The following is a 15137-nucleotide window of genomic DNA, read 5'->3' on the forward strand; positions in this document are numbered from 1 at the left end:
CATCCAATCCTCTCTCCCTGCCCCTTCCATCTACATCTGCCCTCTTTCTCCTCCTTCCATCCACTGTCTGCCCTTTCTATCCCTTCCATCCACTGTCTGCCCTTTCTCTCTGCTCCTTCAATCCACCATTTGTCCTCCCTCTCCCAACCATCCAGGGTCTGCCCTCCCTCTCACTCCCCCTTCCATCCAGGATGTCCCCTCTCTCTTCCCCTTTTTTCAGCCCCCAGCCACTTCTCCCTGTCCCCTTTTCAGCCCCCAGTCCCAGTACTAGCCCCTTATCCCACCTACCCTCCTTTTCAACCCCCAGTTCCAGCCCCCTTTATCCACATGCCTTGCATTAGGGCCCCCCTTTTCAGCCCGACCCATTCCCCCAGCTGACCCAGGCATGCCCCCTTCTCCCATCTGAGAATCTCCCTTCTGAGAACCCCCCACCCCAACCTGCCTACCAGTGAGCTCCGTCGAGAGAGCCCTCTTCTCCTGCTCCCACCCTGGTGTAGCAAGGGCGGGGCGCTCCATCCAGGGTGGAGGGGGGGCTCCACTCCCGCTGCTCCCCTGCCTTTAAAAAAAAATTGTGAAGCGGAGTTGCAGGCACGCAGCGCCTCGCATCTGCCCTGCTTGTAGAAGAAGTAAACCTCGTCGTCGGGCCTTTCTTCACTGGGTCCCGCCCTCGCGGAAATAGGAAGATACCTCAGAGGAGGGCGGGACCCAGTGAAGAAAAGGCCCGACGAGGAGGTTTACTTCTACAAGCAGGGCAGACGCGAGGCGCTGCCAGCCTGCGACTCCACTTCACAATTTTTTTTTAAAGACAGGGGAGCAGCGGGAGTGGAGCCCCCCCTCCACCCTGGATGGAACGCCCCGCCCTTGCTACGCCACTGATTAATACATAAATTTTAAAAAAGGGTGTGTGTTTAAGGGCCACCTTATATCTAGGAAGCGATAATTCAAGGCAGATGGTGTGGCAATGACTTCTATAAGGTCGGGGCCATGCAAGAGAGGCCGATTTTGCCTTGTGCAGTCTAGTCTGCCCTTGCACTCTTGGTTGGCCTTTACGTCCATCGTGTATTCTCAAATTTTCATTTTTACTAGACCCACCCCTTGTTTTCTCAGCCCTATCCCCTCAATTTGGATAAGGGAGCCCTCTTTTGGGTTTCCTTCCTTTAGTGCTGATCATCCTTAATCAGTCTCTACTACTACTTAACATTTCTAGAGCGCTACTAGGGTTACGCAGCGCTGTACAATTTAACAAAGAGAGACAGTCCCTGCTCAAAGAGCTTACAATCTAATATACAAGTGAACGGTCGGTCCGATAGGGGCAGTCTGGATTCACTGAACGGTAAGGGTTAGGTGCCAAACGCAGCATTGAAGAGGTGGGCTTTAAGCAAAGACTTGAAGATGGGCAGGGAGGGGGCTTGGTGTAAGGGCTCAGGAAGGTTGTTCCAAGCATAGGGTGAGGCGAGGCAGAATGAGCGGAGCCTGGAGTTGGCGGTGGTGGAGAAAGGTACAGAGAGGAGGGATTTAGCCTGTGAACGGAGGTTACGGGTGGGAACGTAAGGGGAGATGAGGGTAGAAAGATAGTGAGGGGCAGCAGACTGAGTGCATTTGTAGGTAAGGAGAAGCTTGAATTGAATGCGGTATCTGATCGGAAGCCAGTGAAGTGACCTGAGGAGAGGGGTGATATGAGTATATCAGTTCTGGCGGAATATGAGTCTCTCCATTGGTACTGCTCCCCCCCCCCCCCCCCACGACTTCGAAGTGGGCCATCATCCATCCTATCCTGAAAAAAACCTGGCTTAAATAGCTCCGCTACAGACCCCTTTTGAGTTTTCCATACTTGTCTAAATTGGTTAAAGAGGTAATCTTCAATCAACTTTTGAATCATGTTGAACACAGTAACTTGTTGAATCCGCACAAAGCAGGTTTTTGACCCAGACAGCACTGAAGCTATCTTAACTGCTGCTTTTTTTTTTTTAAATAATGAAATCCATAGTGTACTTGATGGGGTACAGCCATTTTAAACAAGCTGCGGCAGTGGGAAGAAAAAGTGGGGATCGTTCCTGCCCCAAAGAAAGCCACTTGACCACCAGTGTGCCTTCAGGGAGGTGCGGGGAGGGCACCCAGTGCTGGAGGGGAGGAGTATGCAGAGTGTGGGTGCAGGGAGGAGGGGAAAATAGGGCAAAGGACGTTAGATTGGAAAATGGTATGAGGCTATCTAGTTCAATAGGTTGAAGCCAGTAGGTGGAGATTGCCGCCACACTGGTTCACCCAAAACAAGCGCAAAAGACTCTTGGAAATAAGGGACTAACTGTGTGGTCCATCTGTAAAAAGTCAAAAGCCTGTTGGTAGGCAGTGCCTTAAAAGGTGGAGGACAAAAGATTTTATTTTATTATACTTACACTGCTTTTTAATTTATTTGAAAGCTTCCTCTATGCAGGTATAAACTGATTATCACTAAAATAGCTTCAACTATTATTTCTGGTAGAAACAGCACTAATAAAGGCTGTGTTTTGTGCTCATGTTTCTACACTGTTTTATAGATACTGTAATGGCCAAATTTCAGGGAGGATATCCTGTTTACTGATGGGTTCATATTAACTGTTGTAATCTGCTTTGGGAATCCTGGTGTTATAAAGTTTGGAATTAAAATTAAACTCACCTTTCATTGGAGCACATGCAATCATATCATCTCCATTGTACAGATGGATTATTCTGTTTTGAGCATGTTTCAGGGACAAGTGGTTTTCATAAGTCAAAATATTTCATGCAGATCTCTTTTGTTGAGAGTGGGGGGAGCAAGGTGACTGGCAGGGGCTGGGTTAGAGAGATGCGTTGGGGACAAATTTAGATTCCTCATAGGGACGAGTTAGATTTCTGTACCTGTGCAACTAGTATGTACTGCTTTCACATCTTTCGGTGGAGGGGGGGGGGGGGGGTCATGCCTTAATCTCATTTAGCAATCTAATTTAAAGGGACCACATATTTATTTGTGTGGGGATTAAAACATAGTCCAATAGTCAAATTATCCCAAACACTTAATATTAAATCATTTTTTATCTATAATCGATCCTTTCACAGTGTACTCATTTATACATTCATTAATATGACTAATCAGGGATATTCAGAATCTTTTAACAGCTCAACCATCCAAATCATTCTTCAATATAATGATGGTGCTGTTTAGCTCGTCATAAATCAACCTGTTTTCTTTTTTGTTTTTCCAATATTAATATTTTCTTAGATCGTAAACTTCCCAAATGGTAGACTTTAAAGTAAATAATTGTGACTTAGCTTTCTAGCAGCTATAAGCAGCATTAATTCTTGAGGAAGGGGAATTGATGCTGGCCTTACAACAAAGTGATTTGCACAAAGCGCCAGGGCCGGATGGGTTTAGTGTAGCATTTTATAAGATCCTGCAGGAGCAGGTCACACCCCCTCTGTTAGATTTATATAACCACATGATCTCAACTGGGACAATGCCAGACTCCCTTAATATAGCAAAAATAATTTTATTACGAAAGCCTGGGAAGGAAGACACTGACGTCAGTGCATATAGACCAATCTCCCTATTAAATAGTGATCTTAAATTATATGCAAAGATACTGGCAAATAGACTGGCAAAACTCTTGCCTGGACTAATAGCACCCCCCCAAGCTGGGTTTGTGCGAGGGAGAACAGTGGCAAAAAATGTGAGGGCCCTGTTGGCATCCTTGGAGACAGTGGAAAGACAGAAACGGCCTTCTCTGGTGGTCAGTTTTGATGCAGAGAAGGCCTTTGATAAAGTGGTGTGGGGCTTCCTATTTGCGGATGTTGACAAAGATGGGCATCGAAGGGGCTTTCCAGGATGCGATAGGAGCCCTATATGTAAACCCACAGGCATATTTATGGATCAATGGGGAACAGTCGCCTTTGTTTCCGATTGGGAGGGGCACGAGACAGGGGTGTCCTCTCTCGCCCCTGCTATTTGTCTTAGTCCTAGACCCATTGATCAGGGAAATTATGGACCATCCAGAAATAGAGGGGGTAAAATGGGGATCTGAGGGGTTTAAGATATCTGCTTTCGCGGACGACCTGTTGGTCCATTTAACGCAACCAAAAAGATCACTGGAAGCCCTATTAGAACTCTTTAGGGAATATGGGGACTTCGCCGGTTTTAAAATAAATTACTCAACATCATTAGCGTTGGCCACAGATAATAATGTGAGGCAGTTGTGGGGAACAGAGTTCCCACTACGATGGGCATCAGAGTCACTCAAATACCTGGGAGTACAGATTCCTAAAAAAACATCGGAAATACATCTGATGAATATTGGTAATAGGATTGCAGCTTTGAAGGACCGACTAGATGGATGGGGAGCCCTGCCACTTAATCTACATGGGAGAGTGCATCTATTCCGTATGGTGGAGTTTCCACGATGGTTATATTTATTTCAGGTACTCCCAATAAGATTACGGGCTAAAGACATAAATCAAATCCTTAAATACGTAAGGAAATTTATTTGGAGAGGATCAAAGCCAAAACTCCCTTTGAAGTTAATGATGGGGTCATGGAGAGAGGGAGGCATTGGACTACCAAACCTCCGCCGTTACAATCAGGCAAGTCTACTCAGGCACCTGGGTGATTGGTTATTAGATAGGCAAGACTATACCCCCCGTAGTTTGGAGCAGGAATGTTTTAAACCATACCACTTATATTTCATGTTACAATGCCCGAGCCGACAACTCCCGTCATGGGTAAGTAATAGCATATTGGTAAGACCCTTGAGACAAATGTGGAGAGAGTTAAACGAGATCTGGGGGCTGGCAGCGGAGGAAACAGATCTGCTGCCGCTGCAGGGCAACCCTCAGTTTCTACCGGGTACGGAGAATAAAGTAATTAGTAGGTGGGCAACGATGGGGATCACCAGATTAGAACATGTACTAGATTCTAAGGGACGACTATTGGAGCTGGGAGCCTTGGGGGTGGGTATCACTCAAAACCATCAATTTGCGTATTATCAGATAGCACATTATGTCAGATCTCTAGAACAAGGGAAATTGAGTAGTGGACATGGGCGCCAAATAAGGGCATTTTTTAGTTCTATACGAGGGGAGCGTTTATCGGTCTCTGGATTACAAAAAGCATTGGGAGAGACGAGCAGAGGTAGAGATACAGGTTATATATTAGGGAAATGGGCCCATGACCTAAAGCGTCCAAACCTGAAGTTAGACTTTCAGAAACTATCTGCTAGGATACCTACTCTATCGAGAAATGCGACCATGAGGGAATGTCAATATAGGATCCTATATAGAGCATACATGTCAAAGCAGCAACTATCTAAATTCGGAGGAGGAATTGATCCTTTATGCACTAAGTGCGGGCAGAGGGAAGGCACACTATTCCATTACCTTTGGGAGTGTTACAAAATCCAGAATTATTGTAGGCAAATTGTGGGATTTCTAGAGTTGGTATTAAAGAATAAGGTCCCACTTACTCCGCAGGGTCTCCTTTTGGATCAATATGAGCTTTTTGTCTCGCACACGGGGGGAGCCAGGCAATTCATCAGGAAAGCCAGTTTAGTAGGTAAGAAACTGATTTTGCAGGCCTGGGTACACTCTGACCCGCCGGAGTATTGGCATTGGAGAAATAGATTATATGAATTGCTGATGATGGAGTGGAGAGAGGTGGGATCCTCCCCTAAGGGGAAGAAGGCATTCTTGAGGATCTGGGAACCCTATATCCAGTCCCTGGCACCCAGGGCGAGAAGTTTTATTCTGAACCGACTATAGGCGGTCATGTCTGGTTTTTTTTTTGGTTTGAAACGAGATGCATCACATGGTTGAAACAGAGTTTGTTGCTATATTCTGCAGTTCTGTATAAGCACCAGGATAACAGAGTCTTCTTTGCAGTATCATCCATAAAATCTGTTGAACATTAAAACCACCAGGAAGGGAGGGAGGGGGGAGGTCTAGGGATAAAAGAAGAAAATGATTTGATGTATGTGGAAGGTCTACAAGTTGTCTGTGGTATCAGTAAGGCTACCTGCCGAGCATTAAGTATACAGATTTCATATAATAAGTCAATAAATAGATTAAAACTTAAAGACTTCCAAAGGAGACAAGATATGTAATTTTATATAGCATGTTTATTGAGAATTCAACATTCTGTATCACATATTGTATCTTCAAAATATCATTGGTTCTTTGTTGTATTTTTCATACTCTTTAATAAAAAGATTTAAACAAGCAGCATTAATTCTCCAGCTTCAAACCTCCGCCGACTTGGCCAGGTTTCGAATTTCTTCGTCAGGGAAGAGGTTCGCTGAGAAGAAAACACAATCTATCAAAAAAATGTCCCCAATAACATTAATATTTCCTAATACTCACTCACTGTGAAGTTATCGTCTTAGATATTACTTCAACATCAAAATAAAATGGCTGCGGCGTCTCATCTACCTCAGCAATTTAAATAAACCACAGCTGATTAGAGTCCACCAATTATAGTGCAGCCACGTCATACCTGGACCCACCAATCAAAAAAAAGGGGGAAAGAGAGTCATGCGATCTTAAAGGGATAGATCAGATTAAAGACCACCAATCTATTTCAGAATTGAGTCCATAAGGGTGTAACGTATGGAGATGAAAAATCCACCTTTGTTCTTTATAGTTTAATAAAGATTCAATATTCCCACCTTCCCAACCTAACTGGATATAGTCTATAATTCGCCATCTAATATCTCCAATTTGATGATTTTTTTCTATCCAGTGTTGGACTAAAGGAACAGGACTATTAATCTCATTTAGGGCACCTTTTACTTACATGATTTTTATTGAAACAGGTCCATACCGAAATGGCCCTGCATGTTTTTGCTTTGTGCTATTGTTGTGGGAATGCCTAAATTCTGCCTCAACACACTCCCTTAGGCTTTGGATGTATTGCAGATGAACTGCGTAGAAAAAGCCTCCGCAATATATTTCAAAAATAGCGATTTGGATATTTTTCTGTTTTGAAAATGAGCCCCCTTTTTCTTAGTGCACAGAATTGAATCTCACACTCAACACCAAGGGACTCGACATAAGGGTAGCAGATAGATTGCATCAGTTCCCTCCTGCCTTATTTGCATCTACTTTTGATTGGGAAAATTCCTCACCTCTGTTCTGTGAGAGGGTTTATGGCAACTAATCTGTGCTACTTTCAGTGGCATTCAGACCAGAAAGGATAAGAGAGGTGGTGGCATAGCACTAATCTATCAATCCAACTTCAACACTGAAACCACTGCTGAGTCCATAACACCTTAACTCAAAATTGCCTCAATCAGAATCCACAACAGAACCCTATGTGATCATCTGAACTGTTTTACAGACCTCCAGGTAATTGGAGCGAAAGCCAGATAAACTTCAAGGACTTCATTTCAAACACATGTGTAACCAACTCCAACATACTAGTATTAGGAGACATCAATATTCACTTAGAAGACAAAAACTCCACCAACGTACAAGAATGCAAGGAATTCTTCCATTTATGGGATCTCAACTGGCCACAAATGCAAAAGAGCCACGTCAAAAGCCACACACTTGATCTCATCTCACACAAATTTTCAACAGACCAGAACATAACCGTAACTGATATTAAATGGAAAGAAACACCCTGGTCCGATCACTACAAACTAAACCTATCCCTACACTGCCGGAAGAAAAGTCTACAACTAACACGCATCCTACAGCACAAGAGGTCAAGTAGACACGGAAACTTTTTGACAACTGATGTACAATAACAATTGGACAGCAAAAACAGACTCCATATATTACCGCATAGATTGGGACAAAAGATGCAGAAGCATACTAGATGAAATAGCTCCCTTACGAACAAGAACCTCGCATAAACACAACTCTATACCATGGTTCAACGAGGAACTGAAAAAACTTAAAACACAATACAGGAAACTCGAATGAGCTTGGAGGAAAACAAAAGATGATTGTACACACAACGCTTGGAAACAAATACAAGGATGCAATAAGATGGACCAAAAGACGATACTATAAACCTAAGATAGGGACTGATTACAAAGACACAAAAAAACTATACCAACTTGTGAACAAACTTCTTGATACCAACCTGGTCACCACAACGAACACAGACATCCCACTTACAGACAAACTTGCTAAATATTTCAATGAAAAAATTATAAACCTACGCCTAGTGGTTAGGGTGGTGGACTGTGGTCCTGGGGAACTGAGTTCGATTTCCACTTCAGGCACAGGCAGCTCCTTGTGACTCTGGGCAAGTCACTTAACCCTCCATTGCCCCATGTAAGCCGCATTGAGCCTGCCATGAGTGGGAAAGCGCGGGGTACAAAGGTAACAAAAAAAAAAAAAACACGCTATCTCAAGACATCGACATTGAAAACTTCCTTAATGAGTTGGACCAACCCTTTGGTGAATACCCGGCAGGCCGAACCTGGTCAAACTTTGCCCTCTTGACTGTCGAAACAATTACCCAGGTGATCAACAAGTTCTTCAATACTTACTGTAAACTAGATACCGGTCCCAACTACCTAATGAAATCTTCCCCTGACCGCTTCATAGCAGACCTCACATCCCACATAAACTAGTTGCTCCAACAAGGTCTCTTCCCCAAGGAAAATGGCAATATCCTACTCACCCCGATACCAAAAGATACCAGTAAAAAAAACAAATGAAATTACTAACTACCGCCCAGTAGCGTCTATCCTGTTAGTAGTCAAACTGATGGAAAGCATGGTAACCAGACAACTGATTATATAAGCAAATTCTCAATTTGACACGAATCACAGTCAGGATTTTGCCCCCTCCACAGAACCGAAACAGTAATACTCTCCTAGCCAAATTCAAGCAAGAAATAGCAACAGGCAAAAACATTCTCCTCCTCTAATTTGACATGTCGAGCGCATTCGGCATGGTAAACCACAATATACTAATAAGACTACTAGACAAATTTGGGAGCGGTGGAAACATACTCAGCTGGATCAAGGGCTTCCTAACCACAAGAACATCTCAAGTCAAATCAAACTCAAACATATCATCACCATGGCAAGCAGATTGTGGAGTACCACAAGGATCACCGTTATCACTGACCCTCTTCAACATAATGATGACCCCACTAGCCAAGTCCCTATCCAACCAAGGCCTTAACCCCTTCATCTACGCAGACGATGTCATAATATGCTTTCCTTACAAAGCTAAACTGGCAGAAATCACCAACTCAATCAAGCTAAGCCTAAACATCATGGACTCATGGGCAAATGCATTTAAACTAAGGAAAAAACACATTGCCTCATCCTCTCATCCCAACACAATACAGTCAACCCCACAAGTACCGACATCCCAGATTCCACCCTCCCTATCTCAGACAGCCTGAAAATCCTCGGCGTTATAATAGACCGCAACCTATCACTGGATAGCCAAGTGAAATCGACTACAAAGAAAATGTTCCACTTAATGTGGAAACTTAAACGGGTGAAAGAATTATTCCTGGGGCAAACTTTTTGTAACCTGGTACAATCAATGGTAAGCCATTTAGATTACTGCAATGGAATCTATGCAGGATGCAAAGAACAAACTTTAAAGAAACTTCAGACCGCTGAAAACACAGCAGCTAGGCTTATATTTGGAAAAATGAGATTTGAAAGTGCAAAACCCCTCTGTGAAAAATTACGCTGGCTCCCAATCAAAGAATGCATTACCTTCAAAATCTGCACCCTGGTCCACAAAATCATTGATGACGTAGCCCCTGGATACATGACAGACTTAATCGACTTTCCTACCAGAAACTTTATTTTTTGTCTATTAGATTGTAAGCTCTTTGAGCAGGGACGGTTTTTCTTCTATGTTTGTGCAGTGCTGCGTACGCCTTGTAGTGCTATAGAAATGCTAAATAGGAGTAGTAGTAGTAGTACTGGAGACATGACAGACTTAATCGACTTACCTACCAGAACCACATCCAAATCAACAAGAACATATCTAAACCTACATTACCCAAGTTGTAAAGGACTTAAATACAAATCTATCTATGCATCCAGCTTTTCCTACATAAGCACACAACTGTGGAATGCATTACCAAAAGCCTTGAAAACGACCTATGACCACCTACATTTATGGAAAATACTGAAAACCACCCTGTTTAAAAAGGCATACCCTACTACCCCAACTTAAATGCCTGATCGTAGCTACACAAGAAAACTAAAGCACATAATGAATATAACACAACTGTTCTGTTCTACTATTCCTAATGTGGCTCTACCACATACACCTTATCCTACCACATCAAATGTATTTGTTCGCACTGGAGTCTGTTAACGACTCTCCGGTACCATGTAAGCCACATTGAGCCTACAACTAGGTGGGAAAATGTGGGATACAAATGTAATAAATAATAATCCTCCCACTTTAGGGAAAAGGTATCAGTTTAGACAGAGACTTTATTAAAAGTAGTCATGAGCACAGTGGCTTCTGAACCTGGTGATACCCCAGCCCCTCAGGTTGTTAAACTATCCACAATGAATATTCATGAGAGATTTGCATGCAAACCTCACATGAATATCCATTATGGATAGTCTAACAACCTGCCTGGGTGGGGTGCCTCCATGATTAGGTTTGGTCGCTGCTGTACTAAGAACTGTTTCTTATAATTTCTTAGTAGCTGAGCTGCTTCCTAGCAAGGAATCCATCAGGCTGAGGCCCTTACTGATCATGCTCATGTAGAATCGGGGCACTCAAATGTACCCCAATGTCTACTCTCAGCCTGGCTGCTCAGAGAATACATTGATTTTGCCTGAAACCATCTTATGAAAATGGATCCACCTTATTTGATGTCTGACATAAAAACTGGTCAAATGTGTTTTTTCAAAGTCATGCTTTTACCCCCCCCCCCTCCCCCAACTCTTAAGGTTCAGTTCAGTACAACTGGGCTTTATCACTATGAGGAAGGGATGTGTATCTAATCTGTACCTCCCCCCTCGTAAAACAGCTTAAGTTGGTACCTAAGTGACCCAACTACTGAATGCTCCTTTTTAAGACACTGGCCACCAATAAGCTGAGCTACCTGTTGTACCAATAAGTTAGTAAATTTCAGGCATTAGGGACTAATCCTACCCCCTACATGAATATTTTCAGAAAAGTGTGCTTCTGTGCAGGTATTCTATGTTTCTATATAAGGTACTATGGGATTTCCACGTTAACCAATCAAAAGTGATGTGAGTTGAGTTTTTTTTAATTAGTATATTACTCCAAAAAATACTATTCGCTTGAAAATAACCGGACGGCTGACTGGCATATCCCTTGATGGTGTCAACATTTTTCTCTAGGCCACCTGCCGACGATAATAAGCATGCCTTACATACGTCGGATTGTAAACGAGCTTCCTTAGCTTTCTCTGGGGTGAATTACGCCTTTAGGAAAATCCAGCTACCTTTTTTTGAGCCCAGTATGCTGCTGGGAACTGGCGGCCCTACGCTTTATATTAACGGCAAGGTGCTGATACTAGGCCACCAGGAGTCAGCTTTCGTAGAGGAGACAGAGCTATAGCTTATGCTCTGGGTATCTTACTGTTTGGATTCACTGTGCCAGTCTACTGGTCACATTCGACTGTGAATCGAGCTGGAGTGCACTTATGTCTGCTATTTTTAATTTTAGGCTGCCGCCAAAAACAAGTTCGTGCCCATACGCTACATACTCTCTCTAGCATTTCTCCTTTTCTAAATGATAGCCTGAGTTACCGTTTCCTTTCTCGAGAAATTCGATCCTGCCCTTCTCAAAGAACAGTTCTAGTTATGCATGTGCTTGCTGTGAGGACGAGCTGGACACTAATTCCTGATGCTAGCTAACTGCTTTACAGCGGCAACCTGCAGAAAGTCCTCTAAAGTTTGAGAAACTGGTGCCCTTGGTGCGCGGATTGGGCTCTGGCAGGTGCTGTCACGCGCGTGGTGGTCGTCCGCGAAGTACACCTGAACCAGGTCACCTCGACCCACCCTGACTTGTCCTCACACCGTCTCGACTGGATGAATGTGGGCGGGTTAGAGCGCTCCCCAGGAGGCCGTTAGCTCGCGCCAGCCCAATGACTCGGCCCCCAGAGCCTCGCCGTGTAGCGTTTCTGTCCCTAAAGCAACAGGCTGGGGCCGAATGCAAACAGTGTTACCATGGGAGCGGCAGGCAGAGAGGGAGCAGAGGGCGACGGCATGGAAGAAGCGGCCGAAGAGACGCCGGCCTGGGAGCGGAGGGCCGCCTTCCTCCAGGACTACGTGCTGCGCACGCTGCGACTCAAGCCCGAGCGCTGGCAAAAATGCTTCTCGGAGGAGCCGCACCGGGAGCTGTTGAGGGAGTTCGTGGAGCGGGCAGAGCCCACGACGCTTGTGCTGGCCCTCAGCCCCGCCGGCCAGCTGCTACCCACCGCCCGCTTCCCCGCCGGGGCCAAGCACAAGGCCGTCTTTTTTGTGAAGCACAGAGCCGAGCCCCTGACTTCAGACTGCCCGCGGAGCCAGCTGCTGTGCGGGGACTTGTCCTACGCCCCCCTGGAGCACTTCTCAGCCCTGGTGGAAGAGGTAAGACCAGACGGTCAGGGGGACTCCAGGGCTCTGACTCGGACCCTTCTTCCAGCCATAGCTGTTCATTTTTGGAAAAGATCTGGATGCAACAACTTGAATAGTTCTTATGCTGTCAGAATATTAGGGCTCCCTAACACTCCCGCAGTACATAAAGAATGACAAGTTGTGGTTATCAACCCATCTTGCCCTATACTCAGATGGCTCTCAAACATCCCTCTAAAAGTTAACCAGCCTAAGGCACCTTTTTACTAAAGTGCCATAGATTTGCATTTACTACACGTTCAACGCAAGTATTAATGTGCGATAAATGCAGAGGGAGTGGTTAGTATCTGCCCTACATTTATGGTACAGGATAGACACTTACCTCACCAGCAGGGTACTACTGTGGTACATGCAGGTGCAGATAGCACAGGTGCAACCATGTAACATGTGCAGGGCCAATGGGAAATAAATTGCTCTGGCATGGTGGTTCTGTTCACCCCTGTGGCATCCCTCCCCGATCTTCCCTTATCACACAATCCAATCTCAAAATAGCACTAGCCACTCCTTCCACATCCCTGATCCACATAAACAGACATAAGAACTACTGAAAAGGTGTGAGTGAAATAAAATAAGCATTGCCATACTGGGAAAGACCAAAGGTCCATCAAATCCAGCATCCTGTTTCCAACAGTGGCCAATCCAAGTTACAAGTACCTGGCAAGATCCCACAACAGTACAATACATTTTATTTTGCTTATCCAATAAATAAGCAGTGGATTTTCCCCCGTCCATCTTAATAATGGCTTATGGACATTCTAGGAAGCTATCCAAACCTTTTTTAAACCTTGTTAAGCTAACTGCTTTTTTTTTTTTTTTTTTTTTACCAGTGGTAAATTCTAGAGTTTAATCACACATTGAGTGAAGATATATTTTCTGTAATTTCTTTTAAGTTTAGTACTTTGTAGCTTTATTGCGTGCCCTATAGTTGTAGTATTTTTGGAAAGAGTAAACAAGTGGTTCACATCTACCCGTTCCACTCCACTCATTATTTTATAGACCTCTATCATATCTCACCTCACCTGTCTTTTCTCCAGGCTGACGAGTTCTAGCCGTTCCTCATTGGGAAGTTGTCCCATTCCATTTTGCTGTACTTCTCTGTACCTTTTCTAATTCCACTATATATTTTTTGAGATGCAGTGACCAGAATTGCACACAATATTCGAGGTGCAGTCGCACCATGGAGTGATACAAAGCCTTCCTTAATAATACCTAACATTCTATTTGCTTTCTTAGCCGCCGCAGCACACTGAGCAGAGGATTTCAACATATCATCAGTGATGACACCTAGATCCCTTTCCTGTTCAGTGACTCCTAATGTAGAACCTTGCAACATGTAGCTATAGTTCGGGTTCCTCTTTCCCATATGCATCACTTTGCACTTGCTCACATTAAACGGCATCTGCCATTTGGATGCCTAGTCTCGTACGGTCCTCTTGTAATTTTCCACTATCCTCTTGTGCTTTAGCCCTACTCTCTGTTTTCTATCTTTTAACCAGTTTTTAATCCACAGTAGAACACTATCTCCTATCCCATGACTCTCCAATTTTCTATAGAATCTTTTATGAGGTACTTTTTCAAATGCCTTTTGAAAATCCAGATGCACAATATGAATTGGCTCATCTTTTATCCAAATGTTTGTTCACCCCTTTAAAGAAATGTAGTAGATTGGTGAGGCAAGATTTCTCTTCACTAAATCCATGTTGGCTTTGTCTCATTAATCCATGCTTTTGAATATGCTGTGTAATTTTGTTCTTTATAATAGTCTCTACCATTTTGCCCGGCACCGACATCAGGCTCACCGGTCTAATTTCCTGGATCACCTCTGGAACCCTTTTAAAAATAGATGTTACATTGGCCACCCTCCAATCTTCTGGTACCATGCTCAATTTTGAACATAAATTACATATTACTAACAATAGGTCAGCAAGTTTATTTTTCAATTCTGTCAGTACTCTGGGATGAATACCATCTGGTCCTGGTGATTTGCTACTCTTCAATTTGTCAAATCTTACCGCATGGCCTTGTCTTTTTCGGCCTTCTTACCTGCTGCGGTAAAAAGGGTCTCAGTGCGAGGCAAAAACAGCCCCCGCTGCTAGCGCATGGCCCTTTTTACCGCAGCTTAGTAAAAAGACCCCTATGTAACTTTGTAAGTCTATGTGCTTTGAAAATGAGCACCGTAATGTACCACTTTTTGCGGCCCTTTTGCTGACGCTTAGTGCACCCTAACTGAATTAGCTCTTTCTAAATGGTTAGGAGCCCATAGGTATAAAATTCTAGATTGTATGAATAGTGTCTAAAAAATCGGTGCTGAAAAAAATGCACTTAACACTATTCTATAAATCTTACCTAAAGTTAGGCACGGTGTATAGAATATGCGTAGCGCCCATCTCTGGCTGAATTTAATCGTGGCCATTTATGCCCTTCAAAACCTCGTATAAAGTCCCATGCCTAACACAGACACAGATCAGGCATATTCTATAACAGTTCATGTAAATTTTAGGAATGGCCATCACCTGCCCATGCTCCTCCCATGGCCACAGTCCC

General features: G+C 43.9%; 1 protein-coding gene across 1 annotated transcript in view; it reads left to right on the plus strand.

The window, feature by feature from the left end:
* Positions 1-12185: 12185 nt before the first annotated feature.
* Positions 12186-15137, plus strand: part of DNAH9 (dynein axonemal heavy chain 9) — a 408742-nt gene continuing 405790 nt past the window's right edge. Inside the window, exon 1 of the mRNA XM_030208005.1 lies at positions 12186-12548. Within this exon, the coding sequence (XP_030063865.1) occupies positions 12186-12548 (363 nt within the window). The remainder of the gene's footprint in view (positions 12549-15137) is intronic.

The sequence above is a fragment of the Microcaecilia unicolor genome, chromosome 6 (genome assembly GCF_901765095.1).
Source record: "Microcaecilia unicolor chromosome 6, aMicUni1.1, whole genome shotgun sequence".
Classification (NCBI taxonomy): domain Eukaryota; kingdom Metazoa; phylum Chordata; class Amphibia; order Gymnophiona; family Siphonopidae; genus Microcaecilia; species Microcaecilia unicolor.